The sequence below is a fragment of the Phyllosticta citribraziliensis genome (assembly GCF_038025025.1).
Source record: "Phyllosticta citribraziliensis strain CPC 17464 chromosome Unknown J3D65scaffold_16, whole genome shotgun sequence".
Lineage (NCBI taxonomy): Eukaryota > Fungi > Ascomycota > Dothideomycetes > Botryosphaeriales > Phyllostictaceae > Phyllosticta > Phyllosticta citribraziliensis.
The window spans coordinates 363765-385596 of record NW_027117353.1 but is presented as its reverse complement, the minus strand read 5'-3'; the positions used below and the strand labels follow the sequence as shown (position 1 = coordinate 385596).

General features: G+C 55.0%; 9 protein-coding genes across 9 annotated transcripts; 3 read left to right on the top strand and 6 right to left on the bottom strand.

Moving 5' to 3' along the window:
• Positions 1 to 929: 929 nt before the first annotated feature.
• On the bottom strand, positions 930 to 1479 carry J3D65DRAFT_642381 (uncharacterized protein). Its single transcript, XM_066801984.1, has 2 exons — positions 1331 to 1479; positions 930 to 1275 (listed from the first exon to the last, which is right to left on the bottom strand). The coding sequence occupies exons 1-2, from the start codon at positions 1367 to 1369 to the stop codon at positions 979 to 981; spliced, it is 336 nt and encodes a 111-aa protein (XP_066650016.1). The 5' UTR covers positions 1370 to 1479; the 3' UTR covers positions 930 to 978.
• Positions 1480 to 1624: 145 nt separating this feature from the next.
• Positions 1625 to 3339, top strand: J3D65DRAFT_642380 (eukaryotic rRNA processing protein EBP2-containing protein). The gene is made up of 3 exons (XM_066801983.1): positions 1625 to 1991; positions 2049 to 2655; positions 2707 to 3339. Exons 1-3 carry the CDS (start codon positions 1701 to 1703, stop codon positions 3003 to 3005), a joined length of 1197 nt encoding a protein of 398 aa, XP_066650015.1. The 5' UTR covers positions 1625 to 1700; the 3' UTR covers positions 3006 to 3339.
• Positions 3340 to 3591: 252 nt separating this feature from the next.
• Positions 3592 to 5728, bottom strand: J3D65DRAFT_648672 (permease family-domain-containing protein; the record flags this gene model as incomplete). Its single annotated transcript, XM_066802404.1, has 5 exons — positions 3592 to 3865; positions 3972 to 4718; positions 4785 to 4894; positions 4947 to 5579; positions 5636 to 5728. 5 exons carry the CDS (start codon positions 5726 to 5728, stop codon positions 3592 to 3594), a joined length of 1857 nt encoding a protein of 618 aa, XP_066650014.1.
• Positions 5729 to 6505: 777 nt separating this feature from the next.
• On the top strand, positions 6506 to 9339 carry J3D65DRAFT_171346 (uncharacterized protein). The gene is made up of 5 exons (XM_066794256.1): positions 6506 to 7167; positions 7219 to 7355; positions 7410 to 7474; positions 7534 to 8105; positions 8158 to 9339. Exons 1-5 carry the CDS (start codon positions 6813 to 6815, stop codon positions 9111 to 9113), a joined length of 2085 nt encoding a protein of 694 aa, XP_066650013.1. The 5' UTR covers positions 6506 to 6812; the 3' UTR covers positions 9114 to 9339.
• J3D65DRAFT_171089 (uncharacterized protein) lies at positions 9340 to 10313 on the top strand. The gene has a single exon (XM_066794255.1). It carries the CDS (start codon positions 9566 to 9568, stop codon positions 10250 to 10252), a length of 687 nt encoding a protein of 228 aa, XP_066650012.1. The 5' UTR covers positions 9340 to 9565; the 3' UTR covers positions 10253 to 10313.
• Positions 10314 to 10469: 156 nt separating this feature from the next.
• On the bottom strand, positions 10470 to 12198 carry J3D65DRAFT_598158 (putative disulfide isomerase). The gene is made up of 2 exons (XM_066797850.1): positions 11588 to 12198; positions 10470 to 11530 (listed from the first exon to the last, which is right to left on the bottom strand). Exons 1-2 carry the CDS (start codon positions 12096 to 12098, stop codon positions 10959 to 10961), a joined length of 1083 nt encoding a protein of 360 aa, XP_066650011.1. The 5' UTR covers positions 12099 to 12198; the 3' UTR covers positions 10470 to 10958.
• A 286-nt stretch (positions 12199 to 12484) lies between these two features.
• Positions 12485 to 14297, bottom strand: J3D65DRAFT_562054 (uracil permease; the record flags this gene model as incomplete). Its single annotated transcript, XM_066797545.1, has 3 exons — positions 12485 to 13708; positions 13740 to 14074; positions 14129 to 14297. 3 exons carry the CDS (start codon positions 14295 to 14297, stop codon positions 12485 to 12487), a joined length of 1728 nt encoding a protein of 575 aa, XP_066650010.1.
• A 1721-nt stretch (positions 14298 to 16018) lies between these two features.
• Positions 16019 to 16756, bottom strand: J3D65DRAFT_170970 (uncharacterized protein). The gene is made up of 2 exons (XM_066794254.1): positions 16164 to 16756; positions 16019 to 16076 (listed from the first exon to the last, which is right to left on the bottom strand). The coding sequence occupies exon 1, from the start codon at positions 16574 to 16576 to the stop codon at positions 16247 to 16249; it is 330 nt and encodes a 109-aa protein (XP_066650009.1). The 5' UTR covers positions 16577 to 16756; the 3' UTR covers positions 16019 to 16076; positions 16164 to 16246.
• On the bottom strand, positions 16489 to 21779 carry J3D65DRAFT_642357 (Urb2/Npa2 family-domain-containing protein). Its single transcript, XM_066801982.1, has 5 exons — positions 18306 to 21779; positions 18075 to 18257; positions 17860 to 18027; positions 17672 to 17811; positions 16489 to 17618 (listed from the first exon to the last, which is right to left on the bottom strand). Exons 1-5 carry the CDS (start codon positions 21625 to 21627, stop codon positions 16938 to 16940), a joined length of 4494 nt encoding a protein of 1497 aa, XP_066650008.1. The 5' UTR covers positions 21628 to 21779; the 3' UTR covers positions 16489 to 16937.
• Between the last annotated feature and the right edge of the window lie 53 nt (positions 21780 to 21832).

The window sequence follows — 21832 nt, the reverse complement described above, 5'->3', positions numbered from 1 at the left end:
GCCAGCTAACCTAGCTTGTCCCGGACCCCAATCCTAAATAGAACCCTTGCTTCTCCCGGTTCCAGCCCCTTCGCTGCAATGTGCTAGACATGGAGACCTAGTTGTCCAACATATTAATGTTCCACAAGTCAATATCCATTGTCGGGCTGGCCCTTGCTCGCATTTGCTTATCCATGCTTATGCTATCGTTGCTTTTGGAAGGCGGATGTGGTTGATGGGTGATGGGCTGTCTTGGTAGTTTTGCGGATGTGACAGGGCTGAAGTCTCGCTCGCCCGGCCGCGATCGCTATTGTTGAAAGCGATGCCAAGTGTGGCTCCGGTGTGAAAACGACTGCCAAGTTACCATTTTAAGGCGACAAGGCGTTGGAGAGAGTGCACCATGATGCTCTTTCGCTTTTGAGGAGGTCGGCAATCATTCAAGCTTATTGGACAGAAGACGATTGGAGAAGCCAGATAAGCAACTGCTTGGTAAAGTCAAAACGCCTTGCGCCATCAACGGCAGCGTAATCCCGCTCCGTGATATTGTTGCGTGAAGAAGGATCATGACGATGTGCGTGCGCGCTGATTTTCCAAAGTATCCGAAAATTCGTATCATGCCCTGCGCATTCTTCTTGCTTTGGAGGACCCACGAATCGAAAGAATTACGCAGAGTTTGTCGGCCAAGCAGAAAAGTGACGATTTGCGGGTTGCACCTGATGAGTACCCGAGTCAAGGACTGCGGTCTAGAACCAGGCGGAAAAGGACCAGGTGAGAGGCTCGAAAGGACGGGAGAGCGGGAGGGGCCGATCATTACGGTACGAGGTGCGGAGCAGCGGAGGTGTGACGGATGGACGGAGTCGCTAGGAGCCGTTGTCACTCTCGCTCTTGGAACCCTCTGATGGGCCCCCGCCTTGAATGGTAGACTCCAACGCGTCGAGTCGGCGAGACATGTCGTCCACTGCGGTGGCGAAGAAAGGTTGCGGTCAGCCAGGGTCTTAGTCATGGAGCAGGAGGAAATGAAGTCCACTGCTCTTTCACAAAATTGAAAGCGATGATTGTAGAATGGTGAAGCAGCAGACAAGATATAAACGGCATGCCATGAAAGTCCCAGAGTCCTAATTCAAATTGGATGCCCTCAATGGATGAGAGCTGCGGCAGGGGGGTGCGAAAGAAATATGCGCTCCGGCACTCACTCTTGTCAAGCAGCTCTTTCGATATGCCCTGGAACTTAGTCGATAACTGGTTCAGCAGATCATCAACAACGGCTGTCAGCTCAGCAGAGCCGCTTTCGGAGTCCTATAGTATCTTCTGTTAGCACACAATTCAAGTGATAGGACATGCCGCGTAGTACCGAGCTGCTAGGGGTGGTTGTCTCTACGCGGTCCGACATGTTGAGGATTTAGGAGCTTGCAAGCGGCAGAGTTCGAGGAATGATTTCTTAATCGCGATCGTTATCGTTTTCAGGGCAGCAATCTGGTAGACTGAGAGATGGACGAGGCCCTGATGGGTGAGAACAATGGAGCGCTGGAGTCGGGGGCTGATGTCCCCCAGGACAGCGCACGGCCCCACCGAGCTCGCCGAGGGCGGTGAGCGTCGGCCAAGACCTGTTGATCGCGTTTCTCCAAAAATTTCAGAATCGCAAAAACCAACTCCTGCCATCATCCCCACCCCACCAAGACCCTCAACCTTTGCAATCCGGATCTCCTCCGTATCCGATCACCATGGTCAAGCCGAGCGGTAGCAAACTCCTCAACGCCCTCCAGAAGGAAAAGGGTTTCGACTACAAACAGGAAAAGCAAAAGCGCATGCGCAAGGAAGCTGAGAAGAAGAAGAAGACCAAGAAGCAACCCGAGCAGGACGATGAGGATGATAGCAGCGAGGATATCGAAGCTGGAGGTGTTGGGGTAACTGGCGCCGCAAAAGAAGGCAAGACTTCGGAAGCGAAGGTCGCAAAAAAGAATGAACAATCCGAGTCTGAGGAGGAAAGCGACGACGAGGAGGACGCATCCAATGTAGGTCCTCCGCAACCTCACGTCTATACAGCTTGTTTATCTAACTCGCCTTCGTAGGTTGACCTCTCGAGGCTCGAAAATAGCGACTCGGATTCTAGCGGCGATGAGCTTGAGGAAATCGACGACGACGAAGACGACGAAGATGACGAGGACGTGCCTCTGTCTGACCTGGAGTCCGTGGCGTCGGACGAAAAGGGCGACATAATTCCTCACCAAAAACTCACCATCAACAATACCACCGCACTTATGGCCGCTGTCAAGCGAATCGAGATGAAGACCTCCAAGCTTTCGTTTTCCGAGCATCAATCCATTACAAGCGCTGAGCCTATAGAGGTCGAGGACACCAACGATGATCTGAACCGGGAACTGGCTTTTTACAAACAGGCGCTTGCGGCAGCGAAGGAGGCTCGTGGCCTTTTGAAGAAAGAAGGCGTGCCCTTCTCGCGCCCGAATGACTTCTTTGCTGAGATGGTCAAGAGTGATGAACACATGGGCAAAATCAAGCAAAAGCTGGTTGATGAGGCGGCGAGCAAGCAGGCGTCGACCGAGGCTCGCAAGCAACGCGACCTCAAGAAGTTTGGCAAGGCAGTTCAGGTTGCGAAGCAGCAGGAGCGCGACAAGGCCAAGCGTGAGACGCTGGAGAAGATTAACGTGTTGAAGCGAAGTAAGTCTCTTTGCTCAATCTGCAAAATTGTGGCTGACTCGGTTGAAACAGAGCGCCAGGGCGCGGACCTCGAAAACGAAAACGAAAACGACATGTTCGACGTCGCCCTTGAAGATGCTGCCGAGACGGAGAAGAAAGACAAAGCAGCCCGCCGCGCCAATGGTGTGGCTAATACTAAGAGGGCAAAGAAGGATGCCAAGTTCGGCTTCGGAGGCAAGAAGCGCTTTGCCAAAAGCAATGACGCGCAGAGCAGCACCGACATGAGAGGATTCTCGGTGAAGAAGATGAAGGGACAGGGAGCCGCAGCCAAGAAGAGGCCAGGGAAGGCTCGGAGACATGCTGGAAAATAAGTTCAACAGCACACAACATTCGCGGAGAAGGCGCTTGAGCATCGGACAGGCGGGAAAAAAGCATTCTAGGCGTTGTCGGCGTTGTTGCTCTCTAAACTGGGAAGGCAGATTCGGCTCGGTAGGTTGTATTGATCTGTTGGCTGTAAACAACTAGCTCTTTTGGGAAGTGCTCCCCAACTTGCCAATCGACAAGGATAAGGCGAGCTTCGAATTTCTTCCATGCTTGGGGTGGACTTCAACTGTGGAGACTTTTCATTTGACCACGCCAACTCGCCAGTTTGCAGATTGAAGTGGGCTAATCTTGTAGAGTAGTTATTCATTCCAACATTACGCCAAGGTAAACTCCTCGTTGTCGCTTCGTCATGAAAATGGCTCTTCTCGCCATGGTAAACCAACTCAAGTTCCGGCCTCGGCAACTGTACAAACCCAAGGCATCCATAATGTTGACCGCAAATATCGTACGAGGCATCCTTCCCTAATCTTTCTAAACCTCCAACCTAATTACGACTATGCACAAGGCATTAGAAGCCAGAATTTGAATCGCCTGATCAAAGGCGGCGCGGTACACATCTCGAATGTACTGGAGTCATTCAAGAAGAATCCCGCGGTGGTACGCGGAATTGACGTAGATCAAAGTCCTCGCGTTCCGACTTTCCGTCTCCCGGATTTGAAGGCGGAGAGGGGCTTCGACGTTCGACTTTGACGTGGCTGGTTCCAGTTCCTCCCAAGCTGGCGGCGAGCTTTGCAGCAACGTTGCTCGATTCGGCGGAACTGTCTTGCGTCGACCGATCTGATCCCTGATGAGTACTTCCGCTGAAGCGAACGTCACCCAAGGGTATTTCAGCACCTTTGGCCGCGAACTCTTCCAGTGTTTCTCGACTGGAGACCTCGCGCACTTTGACGTCCGGGTGGCGCGTCTTGCCTCCTCCCACGCGATCTGCAATGTTGCGTCCCAACGAGACGAACCAAAGCGGCTTGTCGCCCGCGTTGTACTTGCCGAAACTCCAGTACTCCCGGCGCTCTTCGTCAACGGGCCTAACGTGCCCGCAGGTAATGAGCCGAATTAGGTACAGCGGCCCGTTGATGGCGACATAAACCAACATGCCCGCAATAACTCCGTATGCGGTCGAGTATGACATGGGGATGAAGATGATGGTTACGAAAGCGGGTACGGCATCTCCGATATAGTTCCAGTTGACGGCGGTAACTTGGCGTACCATCATGGCTCCAACCAAAATGACCGTGGAACCCGTGGCCCATGGAGGTATCGACGCAAATACCGGTGCGAAAAACAGGGTGATGAAGAAGCAGAGCCCTGCCGTAATCGCGGTAATGCCAGTTCGACCCCCTTCGGCGATACCAGCACCGGATTCGATATACGCAGTTACTGGGGATACGCCAAGGAGGGACCCGAAAGCGATGCTCACGGCGTCGGTACAGTATGCGAGTGTGGAGCGCGGGAAATCCCCTGTCGAAGCATCCACAACACCGGAAAAGCGGGCCATACTGTACAACGTTGCGGTGCAGTCTATAATGTCGACATATAGAAAGGTAAACAGTGCCAGTACGAAGTGTCCAGGTGAGGCACTGACATCCCACTCGAGCGCATTGAGCGTGGTTCTCAGGGGATGGAAGGTGACTACCTGTTTGAAGAAATCGAACCTGACGTTGCCGTCCGGTGTGTGGGGAAAGTATGTGAATGACGTCGATCGCCTGGCGTTGCCAAGGGGTTAGACAACTGCTTGAAGAGACGACAATCGCAGCAACATTTACACTTACGGCCAAGAAATCGCGGACACCACAAGTATGCCAATAATCATGGCTGATTTGATCTTGTACGCCATAAGAACAGCAGTCAAGACACCACCACAGAAGATGGCAATCCAAAGCTAGACCTGGTCAGAACTCGACACTTGACTCGTGAACTCAAAGTGGTCTTACCGATGGGTTTTGCATCTTGTGGCTCTTACATTCGCCAAGTGCGTTGCGGTACTGCTGAGGACAACCGCCCAAGTCTAGCGGCGTCGACGTCGCGCCCGTTATTGCTCCAATCCCCGCATTATACGACAAACCAATCTCAGCCAGGAAGAGCCCGATACCACAAGCAGCGGCGACCTTTAACGAAGTTGGGAGCAACCGGACGAGCCACTGACGCATTCCGAGGAGAGACAGCAGGACGAAAATGAAGCCTTCCGTAAAAACCGCCGTGAGCGCCAGACCGTACGAGACGGAACCGGTGCCATGGTACCCAACCACTTGATACGCGAAATAGGCATTCAGACCCATTCCAGGGGCTAATGCGACAGGGAGGTTGGTGATCAAACCAAAGAAGAAAGATCCAAAGGCAGATACCGCAGTCGTTGCAGTAATCAGATCGCGGTTGAGGATGAGAAGACAATCCTGGTACTCCTTATTGTTTGCGCATGTCCTATCCCTTGGGTCGTTACACTTGCAAGCTCCACCGGAGTCGGTCAGGATGGCCGCGTTGACGGATATGACATAGGACATGGTGAAGAAGGTGGTCAAACCGGCCCGAATCTCTGACAAGAACCGCGTGTTCTTGACTTCTTTGCTCTACACCATCGGTTAGCAAATATGGGCCGAATGTTCCCATTGCAGGTTCAACTTACGTGGCCGGATCCATCCAAACGGAAGAAGCGACCAAAGCCCGACTCCGCTATACTCTTGTCCAGCTTCGCGCATTGTCGCCTGATTGACTCCATGACATTGAGGCTTCCAAAGGTTGCATGTGCAGAGTCGCAGAGGTCGACGTACAACGCATGACAAGAAAGCCACGGGTGACTAATAGCTGGACTAAACACCTCCTATTTCGTGCCCCAATACCTCGCGCTAGCAGAGAGGGCTGGGCTACCAGGAGCGGGAAGTAACAGTTAGACCGATCTACCTGAGCGCAAGGGAATCGACAATTCGAAGACCATGAGGGGCCGGCAGCGACGGGAAGCTATCCTTGCACATATCAGGGGCCGACAAGAGAGGCGCGAGATCAGAGCAAACCACCTATCTAGCCGGCCCGACGTGGTTTAACCCTGAGGGGTTGGGTTTTCTTGCAGGGACTGCGCCTGAGACGCCCCCAAGCACGACAGTGGCTTTGGCGGTTATCGCAACCTCAGCTACAGCGCGGAGGAGGTTTAACTCTTGCGGCCGGTCGGCTGCTTGAAGCATCTCGATCATTGTTGGCTTGTTGGCAACGCCCGGCGCAGTACGAAAGCCTCACTTGGCGTCAAGTTAGCAAGTATCGCAATCACGACCCCGAAAATTTATGCGCGTACCTGGCAGCAGCGCGAACTCAACGATACCAATGCGGCGCGGAACGTCCAAATGGCACAGTGGTATCGCTCTGGGAAGCGGATGAGAGCGGGCGTGTGAAACGGCCGCGGAGAGTTTGCAGGCCGCACTCATGGGACAGTCCTAGCCTTGTCAGGCTCCCACGGCAGCAAACCCCATGGCACCTCAAGCGACCCCCAGGTTTCTTTAAACTTTCCCATGCTCTCCATCCCCGCTTCGTGCCTGTGCACTCTGTGCCACGCGCACACAATCTCGGCCGCCCTGTGTCAGTGTCTCTAGCTTCGAAGCTTAGTTGCTAGCCGTCATGTGCGGGCGCCCGCGAATCTTCTCTCAGGCTTCGGTGCCTTGACTCGCCTGGCCTGCCGCGTTGGACTTGTCCCGCTCCGTTCTGTCTTAGAGCTGCACGTCAATCTGCTAGACCACACCCACTCTCGAACTACGCCGGATTGTTTCTCGTTCGTCGGGAGATTCTCCTCCATCCGCGAGGTCTGACCCATCCACATGGTAACTGCTACCTCAATGTTTTCCGCAGACCTTTCGTGGACGCATGAAACCGCCGAGACGGTGGGCCAGGCGCGAGAGAGGAAACTGAGGGACCGCGAAAAGAACACCTCTGCCCCGAGTCTTCAAATCGACAGTAGCGCCTCCTCCTGGTCCCTTCCAACTCGCAAAAAGTCCGTCAAGTCGGTCCAGCCGCGAAGATCCCCGAAGTTGTCCAAATCGTCGAATCGACTGGAGGCAGGGCATGCAAAGTCTGGATATAAGCTGTCAGGCAAGACTTCACTTGCGCCTCCTGGCGCGATCCCCGCGAATTCGAGCGAGAGCATACCCAAGTCGTGCTTTACGACTTCATCCGGTACGTCCGTCTGGTCACAATCAATGTGGATGGTCATGTTGAGATAAGCAGTGTCGACAGTCAAAGCCAATGGCCACGAGCCGGACGAAGAATCACACAAGGACAAGAAAGTCGTTGGCAAGGTTCAGGTGCATGAAGTACAGTCACTGAGCGAGAATTCATATGTGACGCGCACAACGACTCAAGAAGTACGCATCTTTCCGCATATCTTTCTACTATTTTTCTCACAATCTCATCCACAGGTCTGGTGTCCTTCCAATGGCGCGAGTACTGATGAGGAGCAGACATCTCCGTCGCTACACGGCCGGTGAGTGAAATGACACATGCGTCTAATGCGTTCTCGCGGGATGATATTTTTTGCCTTAGACCTCGCGTTTTACGACCCAGTCGCATAGGTAAATCCATCAAGTCGGTGATGGTTAACATTTCCAGGTCCACGAGTTCCATATCTCTGTCAGCTTCAGTTTCCTCCCACATCTACGCCGATAACGAAATCGACTCGTTTGTTGATCAGGGTGCCGCTGAGAAGGCCACCCCTGCGTGCAATTGGCAAGCGCCTTCGGATTGGGACATTGCCTCCAACAAGTCTCACGGAAGCCGAGTGTCCTCCGATGCTACGCCCACGTTTGACGACATGTTTGTCTGCGAGCCCGACGCCAAAACGCTGTCCGACTTTCAGCGCTTCATTCGCCGCATGGAGAAGGCCGGGCCTGAGATAATCCTGAGCCACTTGAACAGTGATGTAGCTCCCGAAGACTTTGACCATCCGGAAAGAGAGGGTGAAATTGAGGTTGAGCGACACTTGTGGGCTCTGACGGCACTCCAGCTGCAGAATATGGAGAACTCGTTGGTCCCGAACCAAGGCGTTGGTCCTTTGATGGGCCTTCCTACTCTCTTCCGACAACCCAAGCGCGCTCTCGAGTTGTACAGCAACCTAGGTCCGCATTCTACCTATTTTCTTACTACATGATCATACTGACATGTTTGCAGCCGAGGTTTATCAGCTGTCCGCCGTATATCCCAAGTCGCAAATCTCCTTCCTCACCACCAAAGCGCCTCTCACCTCCATACCTCTTCCTTCCAACGTGCAGCCCCTCACCGTTCCCTACGCCGGCCTCCTCCCCCTTCCCTACGTCGCTGCCTCCTTCAACCACATCCGCGCCGCCACGCTCCCCGCTCAGCTCCCCTCGTCGCAAATGAAAGCGCTCCTCCGCGACCTTTTCCGCATCCTCGCGCCCGGCGGCATTCTCGAGCTGCGCCTCGTCGAACCCACGCCCGTCAACAAAACGCTCGGTCCCCTCTTCCGCGACTGGCTCGAGGACCGGCTGCTTCCGGGACTCGAGCGCGGCACACGCTGCCACAAGCCGCTCACTGTGATACCGGAGTGGGTAGCAGACGCCGGGTTCAACATTCTCGAGGGCAACGAAGACATGGTGGCGCACAAACTACACCTGCCGGCGACGGCCATGTCGCAGATGATCGAAGGGTCGTGGTCGCCGTCATCGAAGCTGGACAAGGCCGAGTCCGGGTCGGGCAAGTCGAGCAGCGGCAGCAAGAGCAAGGAGACCAGCCCCGTCTCGCTGCGGCGCAAGGTGCGCCAGGAAGACATGCGAGGCGGCCGGCCGGGCGAGGGCAGCGGCGGCGGCGCTGAGAGCCACAGCAAGCGCTTCGGCATCATCGGCGGCGGCGGTCCCAAGCTGTCGGACAGGTCGCCCGGGTTGGAGCCGGTCGTGGAAGAGTCGCCCGCGGACGAGGAAACAGAGGACGCGGCTGCGAGGCTCAAAGGTGAGCTCGCCGCACTGGTCGCGCGCGGCCTTTGGAAGGATTCCTGGGGCTCGTTCGTCAGTGAGGGCACCTGGTGGTGGGACGAACTGGAAATTGTCAGAGAGTGTTGGGAGTTTGGGACGGAGTTTGAATGTGGGACTATGTTTGCGTTCAAGGAGTGATACTTCCCTTTTCCACCCTTTGCCCCCCACCCCTGATTCCGAGATTGCTCCTGCGTGTGTTTCCTGGGCGTTGTCGCTGGGACGTCGCATTATACCATTTGTTTTCTTGTCCGTCTCGATCTTGCCCCTCTGCGGTTTTCTTTTCTTTTTTTTTTTTTTTTCCTGTCGGCTCTCGTGTTTGCGAATTTTCCAGTTTACCAACGTCCCCCCAATGTTCTCCTGTGGGAATGGTGTTGTCTTTTTCCCTTTCCCTTTCAACTTCGATCTCATATTTGGACACGATGACTGATGGATGGATCGATTGATCGATGGACGCCGCGACGAAAGGAACATAATTCACGGCCTGTTTCTCTTCTTCAATTTTCTTTCTCCGAGGTTTAGCTTTTCACGGCGCTTGATATGTAGCTTGTTCTATTCAAAATGCGAAAAGGTTCTTCCAAAGCTGTTTTCCAATGCGAGCCTCGACTACAACATTCCGATATTTCTCACCTAACTGCCCACATCGCACGCTGCTATTCCCTCCCCTAGACGAGGTAGACAGACAGCCGCCACGTCTCCATCTACTCTGCCCAGCCACCGACCTCGCAGACCCCGGCGACCTTGATAGTCGCTCGCCAACCCAACCTCTTGCACGAACTATCCGAACATCCGAACAGTGGCATCTGTCCATCGCAGCAGGCAGGCAGGCAGGCCGGCAGCAAGCAGTCAAGCCAACAAGCCAGCACGCACACAAGTCACCACCACATGCGTCGGACACGCGCACATCTAAAACAAGAAGACGTCAAGACAAGCAGAACTCCAAGATCCGAAAACGGCATCTGATCAGTCGTCAGAAGCATGTGCGTGCATGCGGTCCGCCAACCCACCGCCAACAGCAACCGCAGCAGCAGCAGCCACACCGCCGCCTCCGCCGCTGCGACACTTGTTTCAACACTTCTGGCTTCTGGCTTCTAGCTTCTGGCTTCCGGCTTCTGGCTTCCGGCTTCTGGCGTCCGATTGGATTCAAACATGAAGCAAGCACAAGCGCACATGGGGGCCAAAGCGCCTTCGTTTGGATGAGAAAGAGAAACGAGGACCAGCAGCCACGGCCTCCGCCGCCGCCGCCGCAGCAGCAGCAGCAGAAAAGAGGCTGTGACTGACGGCTTACAGAGCAAGCAGCCAGTGCCAAGGGCCCGAAACAAGACGACGTGGTTGCGGGGGCGGACCTTGCGCGCGTGGCGCAGGGACTGGGGGGGGGGGGGGGGGCCGCGGGCGTTGGTGCTTGGCTGGTTGCGATGAACTACGATGGACTGGACTGGACTGCGGACGGAGGGGAGGGGCAGGGGGCGGGTTCTGGGGGAAGCAATGAATGGTTGCTGTTTGCTGTGTGTTTTCGCGGGGAATAATTGTGACTTATCTGAGTAGTGACTCCGTCAATCCATCTGCTACCCCAATCTGCCTTCACCTACCTCATTGCACCTCCAAAATTACGCCCTACAAAACTTGCCAAAGTGCCAGCCAAACAACCAGTCAAATCAACTTTAACAGCCAGCTCTCAGACATCAACGATAGGGCAGACTAAGTCGACGGCCAAGCAGCAGCCGAAGAAACCACAGCGCGTCATTGCGGCAAGAAGTCGAAAGGGATAGGAGCAACGCAACAGGGACTAGATCGATTCCGTAGAATGCTTATCCTCCAGAGCGTTTCAAAGCATTGTGTCCAAAGCGAATGGTATACCACATCAAAGGTTCACCAGAGCCATCATGCCACATCCAGTCCAAGAATTGCGCTTTTTGTGATTCAAGAAAACCTATGCTCGCCCCAACGACCCAATCCAATCAACAATAAATGCCAGTCAAGTGCCATCTACAACTCGCTCTTCTCATCATCTTGCTTCTTGAACAGGCGGAGGATGTTGGTCCTGCTGGTCAAGTCGTCGACCTTCTCAGGAGCCAGCGAGCCCTTCTTGAGCAGGCCCTCCAGACGAGCAAGCTCCTTGTCCACGTAGCCCTGGTTGGCCGACAGCTTCTCAAACACCTTGACGTAGTATTCCTTGTACTTGCCCTCGGCCTCGCCGGCGACCTTCTTGGCCGCCTCGATGCCCTCGGACCAGTTGTCCCTGGCCTTGTCGATGACGGTGTTGAAGGCCTCGATGGTGCCGCCGAGAGCGGTGAGGCCGCCGCCAGGCGCGCGCTGGGTGCCGGCCTTCTCGTTCAGGTAGTCGACGAGGTTCTCCTCGGAGCGGCCGCCAACATACTCAATAGCAATGGAGCTGCCCTTGGGGAAGAACTTGATGGTGGGGTAAGACTTGACACCAAACTCCTCAGGCAGGCTCTTGGATTTGGGGGACTCGACGTCGACCTTAGCGATGATGACCGAAGGCTCCGTCTTGAAGTCTTGAGCCACAGTCTCCCAGGTGGGCGCAAGGTTCTTGCAGTCTGTCTAAGGTCAGCCAACTTGATCTCGACAAATGATGGAATTGTGAAGGTACGTACGTCCACACCACGGCGCTGTGAAAGCAACAATGACGTGCTGCTCGCCACCAACCTGCTCCTTGAAGCTCGTGTCGTCCAACTCGACCACCTCCGACGGCGCCTTGCCCTTGACCTTGGGCTTGACGCCCGTCTTCTCCTGAATGAAGGCGCTCAAGCTCTCCAAGTCACGTCCCCCCTTGTAGTCCTCGGGTGTGTCGCTCTTGCCGTCGAACCACTTGAGCGTGGGGAAGCCCTGCACGCCGAACTTCTGGCCCAGCGAGCGGTGCGCGTCGGCGTCGACCTTGGCCACGCTGACCTTGTCCTTTGCGTACTCGAACACGCCGCCGAGCTCCTCGTACACGGGCGCCAGGTTCTTGCAGTGTCCGCACCACGGCGCGAAGAATTCGACGAGCGCCGGCTTGCCCGACTTGAGGACAATGTCGTCAAAGTTGTCCGGGACGAGGTCGAGGACGGCGGCGCTGGCAGACGCGCCGAGGAGGGCGAGGCCGCTGAGGAATGAGAGACGGACCATCGTGTGTGTGTTGACGGTCGTGGGTGGAATTGGTTGGTAGCGGGCGTGAAGAGGTGGTGTTTTTGAGCTTGGAGCTCAGAGCTTGGGGGCAGTGGAGAGGTGGCCAGGTGCCAGGTGCCAGGTTGTCAGCGCGTCCGCCGCCACCGTTCGATTAGTCAGGCGGCTCCGAAGAGGACAGCAAGCAACTTTCCCGTTTGGGAAGTTGGATCGGAGCTCCACTCGTTCTCACGTGCCTCGTCCCTGCGGCTCGATGGAATGTCTCATTCTTCGACCGTCGCGAAAGTGCTCCTCTAGAAAGATAAAAGAAATTTTTTTGCTCTCGTAACAACGGTTTCCCGTCGAAGCTCCGTCGTGATATCGAATGACCTCCAAACCCACATACCCTTTTAGTCCAGGCGCCTTCTAATTCTACTGGCAAGCGACGTCTTGTGCTCTTTACCGTCTTCCGCCTTGACTCCACCAGCCATGACCTCCTCATCATATCGTTCGCTCGCCCTATCCCCTTCAGCAAGGCTAATGTCATTAATTTCGTCGCCAACCTCCATCCACACGTCACTCGTCGCCGGTATAGGGCTGACTTTGCAAAGCAACCAGTAGACCACGCTGCTGACGATGAATCCAGTAAAGTAATTCAGGTTGTAGATGTACGTCGCTCCGGCCGGCACTTTACGACCGACGGCGCCGGCGAAGCCCACGACGTTGATGAGGATTCCGCAAATGTACGCCGCGTAGCCGCGCCAGTGGAAGCCTGCCGTGAAGAAGTAGGCTCCGGCCTCTCGGCTCGAGTAGAGCTGCTTGATGTCGAAGTAGCCCTTGCGAACAATGTAGTAGTCGCAAATCATGACGCCTGCGATTGACGACAGGAAGACCGAGTAGGCGGACAGGTACGTGGTAAAGTTGTTGCTGGTGTTGACCAAGTTCCATGGGCACATGCAGAGGCCAACGAGCGCGCAAACATAGCCTCCACGGCGGATGTTGATGTAGCGCGGAAGGAGAGCAGTCATGTCAGTTCCGGCTGACACAGAGTTGGCTGCGATGTTTGTGCCGAGCTGGGCGAGAGAGAACGCGGCAGCAATGACGAAGACGCCAAAGCGGTTGGCGTTCGTGTTCTCCCGATCCAGCACCATGGTCAAAAGATCAAGAGGATTCCACACCGGGTCGGAGTCGGGGTAAATAACTTTCGCCGAAGACGAGACAATGATGCCAATAAATGAGGTGATTCCAAATCCAATCGGAATGGTGAACAGCTGCGACCAAAGCGCGCTGCGCGGAGACTTTGCAAATCTCGAAAAATCCGGATCGTTGACGATGAGGGTGCTAAAGTTTGCAATGGAGCTCATGATGCCTTTGACAATTTCCCAGGCCAAGGCGCTGCCTTTGAGAGATGCCGGTTGGTGAACGATTGGTCCGATTCCGCCAGCTTTGACGATGAACCAAATGAAGAAGGCGATTGCCGCAACGGGGACGACGTAGGCCTTGACGGTGAAGAGGTGGCGGATCTTGTGGACCGGAAACCAAATGGCCGGAAGACTGAAAAGCCAAAAGAAGAAGAAGCTCACAAACATGACGGTCGACGTCCCAGAGCTTTCGATGCCATTGTGAACAGCGTTCTGTCCATGATAAGTGGGATTGGTCATAGACGTGGGTGAGCATGCTTACCTCTCGCCAGTTGTTCCAGATGGCTCGAATCATTAATTGCACGCACTCACCTCCGATCCACGCCTGGACGCCGTACCAGATGCAAGCCATGGCAGCGCGGTTAAAAACAGGCCACAGCGAGCCCCAGATGCCAAAAGAGGCTCTGTTGACGACTGGAAAGCCGATGTGGTAAGTGGCGCCAATCCGACCAGTCGCACAAACAAAACAGGCTGCAATGGCGTAACCAATCCAAACGCAGATCCATGCCTGCCACCAAGAGCAACCATTGGAGATTGTCGACGACGCAATCATCCAAGTGTTGATGTTGAACGAATCGGCTGTTGGGGCGTGTCAGCTCGCATCATGGTTGGGCGCGCCGGAAAGATACATACCAACCCAAAACCCCACAAAGTTCCAGGAGCGCCATTGACGACGTTCTTGCTCAACGGGCTTGAGGTCGTAATTTGTGAGCAACAATTGTGTGCTCGTGAGACCAGGTTCGCTCTCGACGGCAAGCTTGTCGAGATAGTAGGCAAGCTTGGAGCTCTTGACCTTCTCCATGACGGAAGCGAGCGATGGTTCGCTGTGAATTCCAAGAAGAGAATCAGTCGGCGACGAGCCAGCAGGCGACCGTGGCGGCGACTTGACAACGGCAGGTTGGGTACTGCCAGCCGCGGTCTGACGTGGAGGAGCACGTGGAGGGGACGAGGTAGATGACGAGGCGGGAGAGGCTATCAGAGGTTCCCTTTCTGGCTCGTCTGCTCCTTGGTCGGACGAGTTAATCGGGAGGTGTGAAAGCGAAATGGGAGCTGGAGGAGAGACTCGTCGTACCATGGCGGGAGAAGAGGCTAGTCATATAATACCGGCGCCCGCGCGACATTGTTGCCGTGGAGTAGATGGTCCCCCAAAGAGAGCAGAAGAAACGGCGGTCGGGTGCGTCCAAAGTGAGCTAGGGGCCGTCTGTGGCCGGGATGTTGACCACTGCGGGAGCAAGATCCTTATCGCTGCGCCGTTGCCGTGCGGTAATGTCCAAGACTCAGGGTTGAATATCTCCGCTGAGAATGGCGACCAAGGGCACTTCTTAATGTTTTATGCTGTGCTCGCCTGGACGCGCCAAAATCAGAGACAACGGTCGCGCGTGACGAAGTGCGTAGTAGGGAGCGGCCATCCCCCGAGGATACAGTGCTGCTCTGCCTTATCTTGAAACCATTATACGCTCAACGGCCAGGCTGAGCTAGAGGCGACCCTAGCAAGCATCCCTTTGCTGGCCCTGGGCGGGCGCGTGTGGGATGTACTGCACTCGGGCCTCCCTCGTCCATGGAAGCCATCTCTTGTCGGCGCCACTTGTGCATGCACACGGCTTTCCCAGGGCTGAGAAAAAATGCCCCAGAAGGATCGTCTGACGTCGCTTTATCGCTTGGCTGATAAGCTGCTGCCCTGGCCGTCGCTAGTTGACTCGATAGGATCTCGTCAGTGCTCACATACATCAACTCTTCGACATGTCTCCCGTATCGTCTTGCGGAGAAATACTGACGGTCCCGAGCTAAACTGGCGCGTCGGTGGGTTCGTGGGGAGATGATGGATCCATCAAGCCGACCGACGAGTCGTCCAATTTGACTTGGTCACGGGACCGCCACGGCCTTGACCAAAGAGGCAAGCGGAGACGCAGACGACAAAATTCTTTCTCTTCCTCAAAGCAAGTGTCTTTCCCTCTACAGTTCTTGCGCGGAATCAGTTCGTCCAGCCAAACTTGTCCTTCTCTGAGTCCACCTCCGCGGCCACCAGATCCAAGGGTGTTGGCTGATCGGAAACAACGCATCAAACAACTAAGACAACTCCAGCGCTACACAACGACTCATTCATCCCAGGACACGAATCAACCTCCCCTGAGAAATTCCTCTCCTGCTCCTACTCCTCCACCTCCTCGTTCAATTGAGCACAGCAGCTCAATCATCGAACGTCTACCCGATTGAAAGTACACATCAAAACCAAACCCCAGATCCCTGCCACCCACCCAACCACCCAGCCAACAACAGCACCTCCTTTCCAACCCAACCCAGGCATCCACAACCACCACCCCCCTGCCCCCACGCCCGCCAAGGTTCCAGAAATGAGCCAAAAAGCACCTGCCTACACCGCATCCGGCTAACTTGGTATCAAAAACACGCACTGGACATCTGTTCTCACTCCGCTCCTCTTCTCCGACGATGCATGCGCTGCTGCTAGTGTTAATTTGCGACGGCTATTCAATCGTGCCTGCGTGCGTGGCGTGCGTGACTGACGTCGCTGCGCAGGAAGAGAGGAGGCGCGTGGGCGTGCGGGTGGCGCGTGGAGGCAGGGCTGGTGGTGGTGGTCAGCAATGAGGGAATGGCGACGAGGCGATGGCACGGTGCGCGGGTGCGCGCAGCGCGTGTGATGTCATCCTACATCGAGTAGTAATTGCGCCTGCCATGCTCGCCTTGTGACGACGCCCGTCGTCCTGTGTCGGTTGCGGCTCCATAACGCTCAAGTCAGACGCGTGCTATGGCACGTAGGTAGACGGGAAGTATGCCACGTGCAGCGCGCCATGTGGAGTAAGCATCCATTGATTCACGACTCGATTTATAGGTTTCCCCTCGCGGCCGGGGAGAGACGACCCTGTACAAGAAAAATACAACCGAAACCATACTACAAAGTCCGCCTCGTGCTCTCTGTCCGCTGCCATGCTGCTTGCTGGCTATGCGTGATGGAGGCGGGACGATCCAAGAAAGAGACCCTGTGTACAGACAGACAGACAGACAGACAGACAGGCAGCAAAAAAAAAAAACGCCGATGTAGATGGGAAAGACGCCCGCGCTCATATGCAATTTTGACTAGGTGTCGTGGCTGAACTTTTGGACTTTTTGTACCGAGAAGCATGTGCATGGACAAACTCGGTACACTGCTGCTGGTGGAAGGTAGTTGACGAGAAAAAGACGAACAAGACGAACGGGAATAGAAATGCCAATTTGGTAGTCCAACAGCTGTGGAGCGTGAAACAGTGAGACTGGGGAGCAAAGATGTGGGAGGAGTTGCCATTCATGATGACAGAACTTTCCACCCGGAGCAAACCACCATCGCGGCGGGAGAGAGATATGGAGAAAGAGGGCAGACGATGCGCGGAGGGGAAGATACGAACATGTTTAGGAAAAGTCTTCATCTTCAGCTGACCACTTTGATGGATCAACGTCCTTCCCACCGCCCGAAGCGCCTCCAGTCGGCATACACACCCTTCCAAATGGCTCGCTCGGCCGCGCCCATGCCCGCGTTCATGGCCCGCATGCCCTCGACGCCAACGACGTCCGCACAGGCGTATAATGCAGGCATAAGCGCAGCCCTGCTTTCTGGCGAGATGCGTCCAGCGAGCTGAGCAGCACAGAATGTAGCGATAAGCGCAGTGACATACTGGCCAGCGTACTCGCGCGCCTTCTTCGTGTCGTCGACCAGCTCGGTGTGGCCGTTGGCAGGCCGCTTGCGGGCGCGGTGGAAGCCGCGAACGGCACTGACGGTGGGCGAGCAGAGCGTGGTGATGAGGCGAGCAAAGGACGCGGCTTGGGCAACATGCATGGGGCTGGAGTCCGAGCGGGTGGATAACCAAGGCGGGTGGAGACTGGCGCCCAGGTTCGTTTGGCGCATGTCGAATTTGAAAAGGCATCGAAGGAGTCTTTGCAGGAGTGGGATCAGAACGTGGAAACGACCACCGAGGCGCGTGCGGTGGAGGGCAATGATGAGCTGAGTCGTGTTGCAAATGCGAGTGTAGATGATGGATGCCTGGTCTTCGGGCAACTCAGGGCCGACTGGTGAAGAGAGACGAGAGAGAGATTCGATCAGGCTTTCAACAGCGTACTGTGATACGAGCCAGTGCTGGAAAGAGGTCAATATTTTGTGTCAGGGTTGTTCAAAGCCAGACAGGCTACCTTTTCCTTCAAAACCGTGTCGATGCAGTTGAGAGCCGCATGGAGGTCCCGCATATTCTCGACCGTCTCGAGGTATGTACTCAATCGAGCCACGAAACCATTCAGGCTTTGACCGGAGATTTCTTCCTTTCCAGGATTATCTGGGCGCGGTCAGTTTAATCTTGTCAGTGTTGAAATTTGTGACATACCTGGCAACGAAGATATCAGAATGTTCGCCAAAACCAGCCGAGCATGGGTGCTCTGATCCTCTTCCTCGACCAAGGACGAGAGCATGGCTGCTCTCAGATCCAGACCAAGTGAGCCCAGAGCTTTACGGCAAGCTTTCAGCAGCGCGTGGCGGTCGGTCGCAGAAAGATCTGATGCTTGTTAGCCGAATCCCAACCAGTGCGTCTGCAAAACTGACCAAGTTCCCACAAGTCGTAAATAATGGTGCTGACCGTTTGAGCCTCATCGGGGCTTGATATATTGGCCAAGGCCTCTGCAATAGAAACCCACGATGAGGCCTCCGATTGCAAAATGCTCGAGCTCGACTTGCTCTGCACTCGAGCAACCTTGAGTAGCTTCGATTCGATGCTCAAAAGATAACCTGCCACAAGTTAGCATGGTCCAAACGAATCCACGAATTGTACAATACCATCGCGTCCCAAGCTCGACGTGGGCAGATCCGACACGGCCTGCAAGACAGCTTTCAAAAACGCATCATCATCCTCTGCGCGCAAAGCCTTGGGGTCAGGCAAGACCTTGTCCAAGTCATCATCCAGAGTCCTGAGGTAGCGCTTCATTGTTTTGTAAGCCTCCTCTTCGTCGCCCAGGCAATCAGCTTTCTCCAAGATGCGAAGCGCAGACTTGAAGCATATGAGCTCAGCATTGTGGTCCTTGAAGGTGTTGCAACCTTTGACAAAGCGGCTCATAATGTCTTTGAATCCTTTAAGGTACTGCTGGCCGCGTGGTTGATCCTTGACCGAAATGGTATTTTCCAGAGTTGAGCAAACCAACTCGTCAAGTAGAATCAAGAGGTCCTTGTTCGTCGGGGTCGTCTTCTGGACAAGCCGGGCAATATTCCATAGGCTGTCGGTGTCCGTTGCAAGCTCTGAGGTTGCATTTGGAGCTCCCATGAGTTTGACTAGAACACTGAGATGCCTGAACAGTGCCTCGCTGCTAGGGCCCTTCTTTCCAGAACCGCAGCAGAGTTCGCAGAGGCGGTTGACGATTTGTTCGCGGTGCTTTCGACTAATGGCCGACAACGGCATGCGAAGGTATTGCAGCTCTGAGAAAGCAAGCAGCTGGTGGCGCACGTCCTTCGATTTCCCTTGCTTGCTCTCTGGCTCCAAGCCTTCGTAGAGCACGGTGAAGAGCACATCCCTAAGGTCGTGCGATGGCATGGAAAGGATGATGTCTGACATGGCCTCGAACACTAGGCCAAAGGACATGGGCTGCGAAGACTCGAAATGCCCCGCGAATTCGCCAAACGCGTGCCAGAACAAGAGCCTGAGGAGATCGCTTAGGGAATCAAGCGAAGGTAAATCCAGAAGACTGGGATACTGAGTGAGAACAGCCGCAGCATTGAGTGTGAAAGACTCCAAGCGGGAAGTCGCCACGGCGACAGAATCCTCGGTGCGGCGACGTTTGGCTCCTTCAGTAATGTTCTTCAAAACCTTGTCGTTGGAACGGAAGAGGACAGCAGCAGACTCGTTGAAAAGGTCCTTCGCGGGCGCCTTTAGGTCCAGTATCGCCATGAAGTCGCTGCAAAGCGTGGCAACAAGGTTGAACGCCTCCTGGCCTCTGGCAGCAATTTCGTCGTCGTCGGACTTTTCAGCAGCCTTGATGATTTCCACGACACTTTTGCCATCTTTTTTCAACACTCTTTCGGCAGCATTCTTGACCTCGTTAACTTCTTGATAAGGCCGAAGAAGTACATGTACTCTGGCAACAATGCGCAACGCCCTTGCAACAGTTGCAGGTTCTTTTGAAACGCCAGTGAAGAAAAAGAGGGTCCTTTGGATTGACCTCAACACTTCTTGCACCGAAGCAATGGTGTCGTCCGATTGCAAAGCGCTCACCAACGCGTCAAGGACGATGAGACTGGCCGAGGCCTCGTTCAGTTCCGCGCTCTTAGACATTGTGTCGCATGCTGACACCCGCTGCAAGTACTCGCTAAACATGTCAAACAACTGCCGAGCCGTTAATCTCGTCTCGAGAACCTCGCGCAGTCCGATGGAAAGCTCTTTCCGAGCCCAGATCGACTTTTCCATGGAGAAGGAAGAGATCCCGATGCTCTTGAGCTGGGCGAACCAGCGCGAAATGAATCCTTTCAAATCGCGAACTTGCGCGTAAGCTTTGAGCAGCGGGAGAACAACAGAGTCCATGAGCACGCCATCATTCTTCGTGATCAACTTGCTGGCATGCGTGACTGCATTGAAAATCGCATCAGCCAGAGATGCTTCGTCATCCTGGGAGCTACTGCTGGGCGAATTGACAAAGACGGTCGAGTCGTAGTCAATGATCCGCGCAAGAAGTCGATGATCAAACTTTTGTGGAAATTCATCCTCGCCCGCGAAAATGCCAGAATAGAACTTGACAACATTTGCCAAAACTTCGGACTCGAGGGTAGCTTTCCTTTTTGCCAAAGTGTCGATCATGCGGTCGAGCACCATTCTCCGGTCGCCGTCGATTTTCCCAGCGGAACCGTAAACAGGGGCGCCGATACAATCGCAGAGTCCAGTGAATGCGTTTTGGAGCCACGGTGCTTCGTCGAGCCTCTTCTTTGGCGTTGATCGCTGAGAGCAACGAATGCAGACGTCCATGAGGGAAGCAACAATTTCAAAGACCTTGCGCCTATCAGAGTCCAATGGGCCTGGGCTGTTTACGTTTGCGCTTCTGCCGTCCAAAGCCGCGCGTAAAGGGTTGAGGAGAAATGAGATGCTGCGGTCAAAGAGCTGAGCAGAAGTTGATTTGGACTTGAAGCGTCCCCCTTCAGCATCGGCGAAGAAGACGGCGCGAGCAGGTACAAAAATGTGCTTTGCCAAAAGAGTCTCCAGCACAGAGCTTATCTTTGATTCAATGGTCAGACTCCCATTGCTGGTGCCATCGTCACATGAAGATTTGGCGGTGACATCAGACAGGAGAACGACCGCAGGCACTAGGCAATGTTGCGAGAATTGTTCGGCTGAACTTTGCCCCTCGCCACCTTGGTCCGGCACACTTGCCTCCCAAATACGAAGTATCTGAGGGAGAATGCGAGCCAGCAAATCTGGTCGTTCCTCGAGCGATTCTTGTGCTATGAGCCTATGCGCAGACTGGAGCCAGAGTCCGAAGAGACGAGCGGCCTGCGCAATGTCTGCGCGTAATGCGGATTTGACGAATTCCGTGACAGACTTGTCCTGGCCATCGAGGTTGTCGAAGCCTAGGTCGACAACGGTAGAAGCTGCTTCGACGACTGCATCAAAAAGGGCCAGAGGGTCGTTGCGCTCTAGGGAGGACGAAAACGTCCCATCTCTTTTTCTCTTTTTAGACGGCTTGGTGGTCTTCGGTTTGGTGGACTCGAAATCTTCTTTTGGCGAGCGCTTGTCCACAAAGTTGTCTTGCAGCGTCTTCTCGAGGGTATGCAGAAAGGTGTGCACACTGAGAGCCTTTGCGGATACAGAGGGAGGTAGTCCGAGGATGGTTCTGGTCAAAAGTCGCCATGCGGTCCAGGAGGAGCGCGCGGCCGGGCCATCGCTGTCATCCAACTTGAGCTTGGTCAATAGCCATCGCAAAACCCATTCGGTCCTGGGGTTCCCTCTGTAGTAGAGTGACGGGGCCTGTCCATGTTGGCAGTCTCTGGCGCCGTCAGGGTCTCCCAAGACGGACTCGATTTGGTCGAGCTTCCCCTCGAAGGTCGGGAAGTCGTTATCAAGCGCGAGAAGCTTGCGCAGCGGGGGCGAATCTGGGGACTGTGGAATAAGACATGAGCGCATGTTCGGGTGCGACGAGGAAGAAGGATTTGGCAGAGTCGTACCTGAGCAACGGGCGCCATCTCCAACCACTCCGCGCGAGAGGAGATGCGTTGGCGCAAAAGGCCGGCGGCCAGCTCCAAGTTTCTGTAAGGCCCGCACCGCACCGGCACCACGCCACACCGCGTGTCGGCCTCACGAAACGCCAAGGCCGACGTCTCAAACCGGC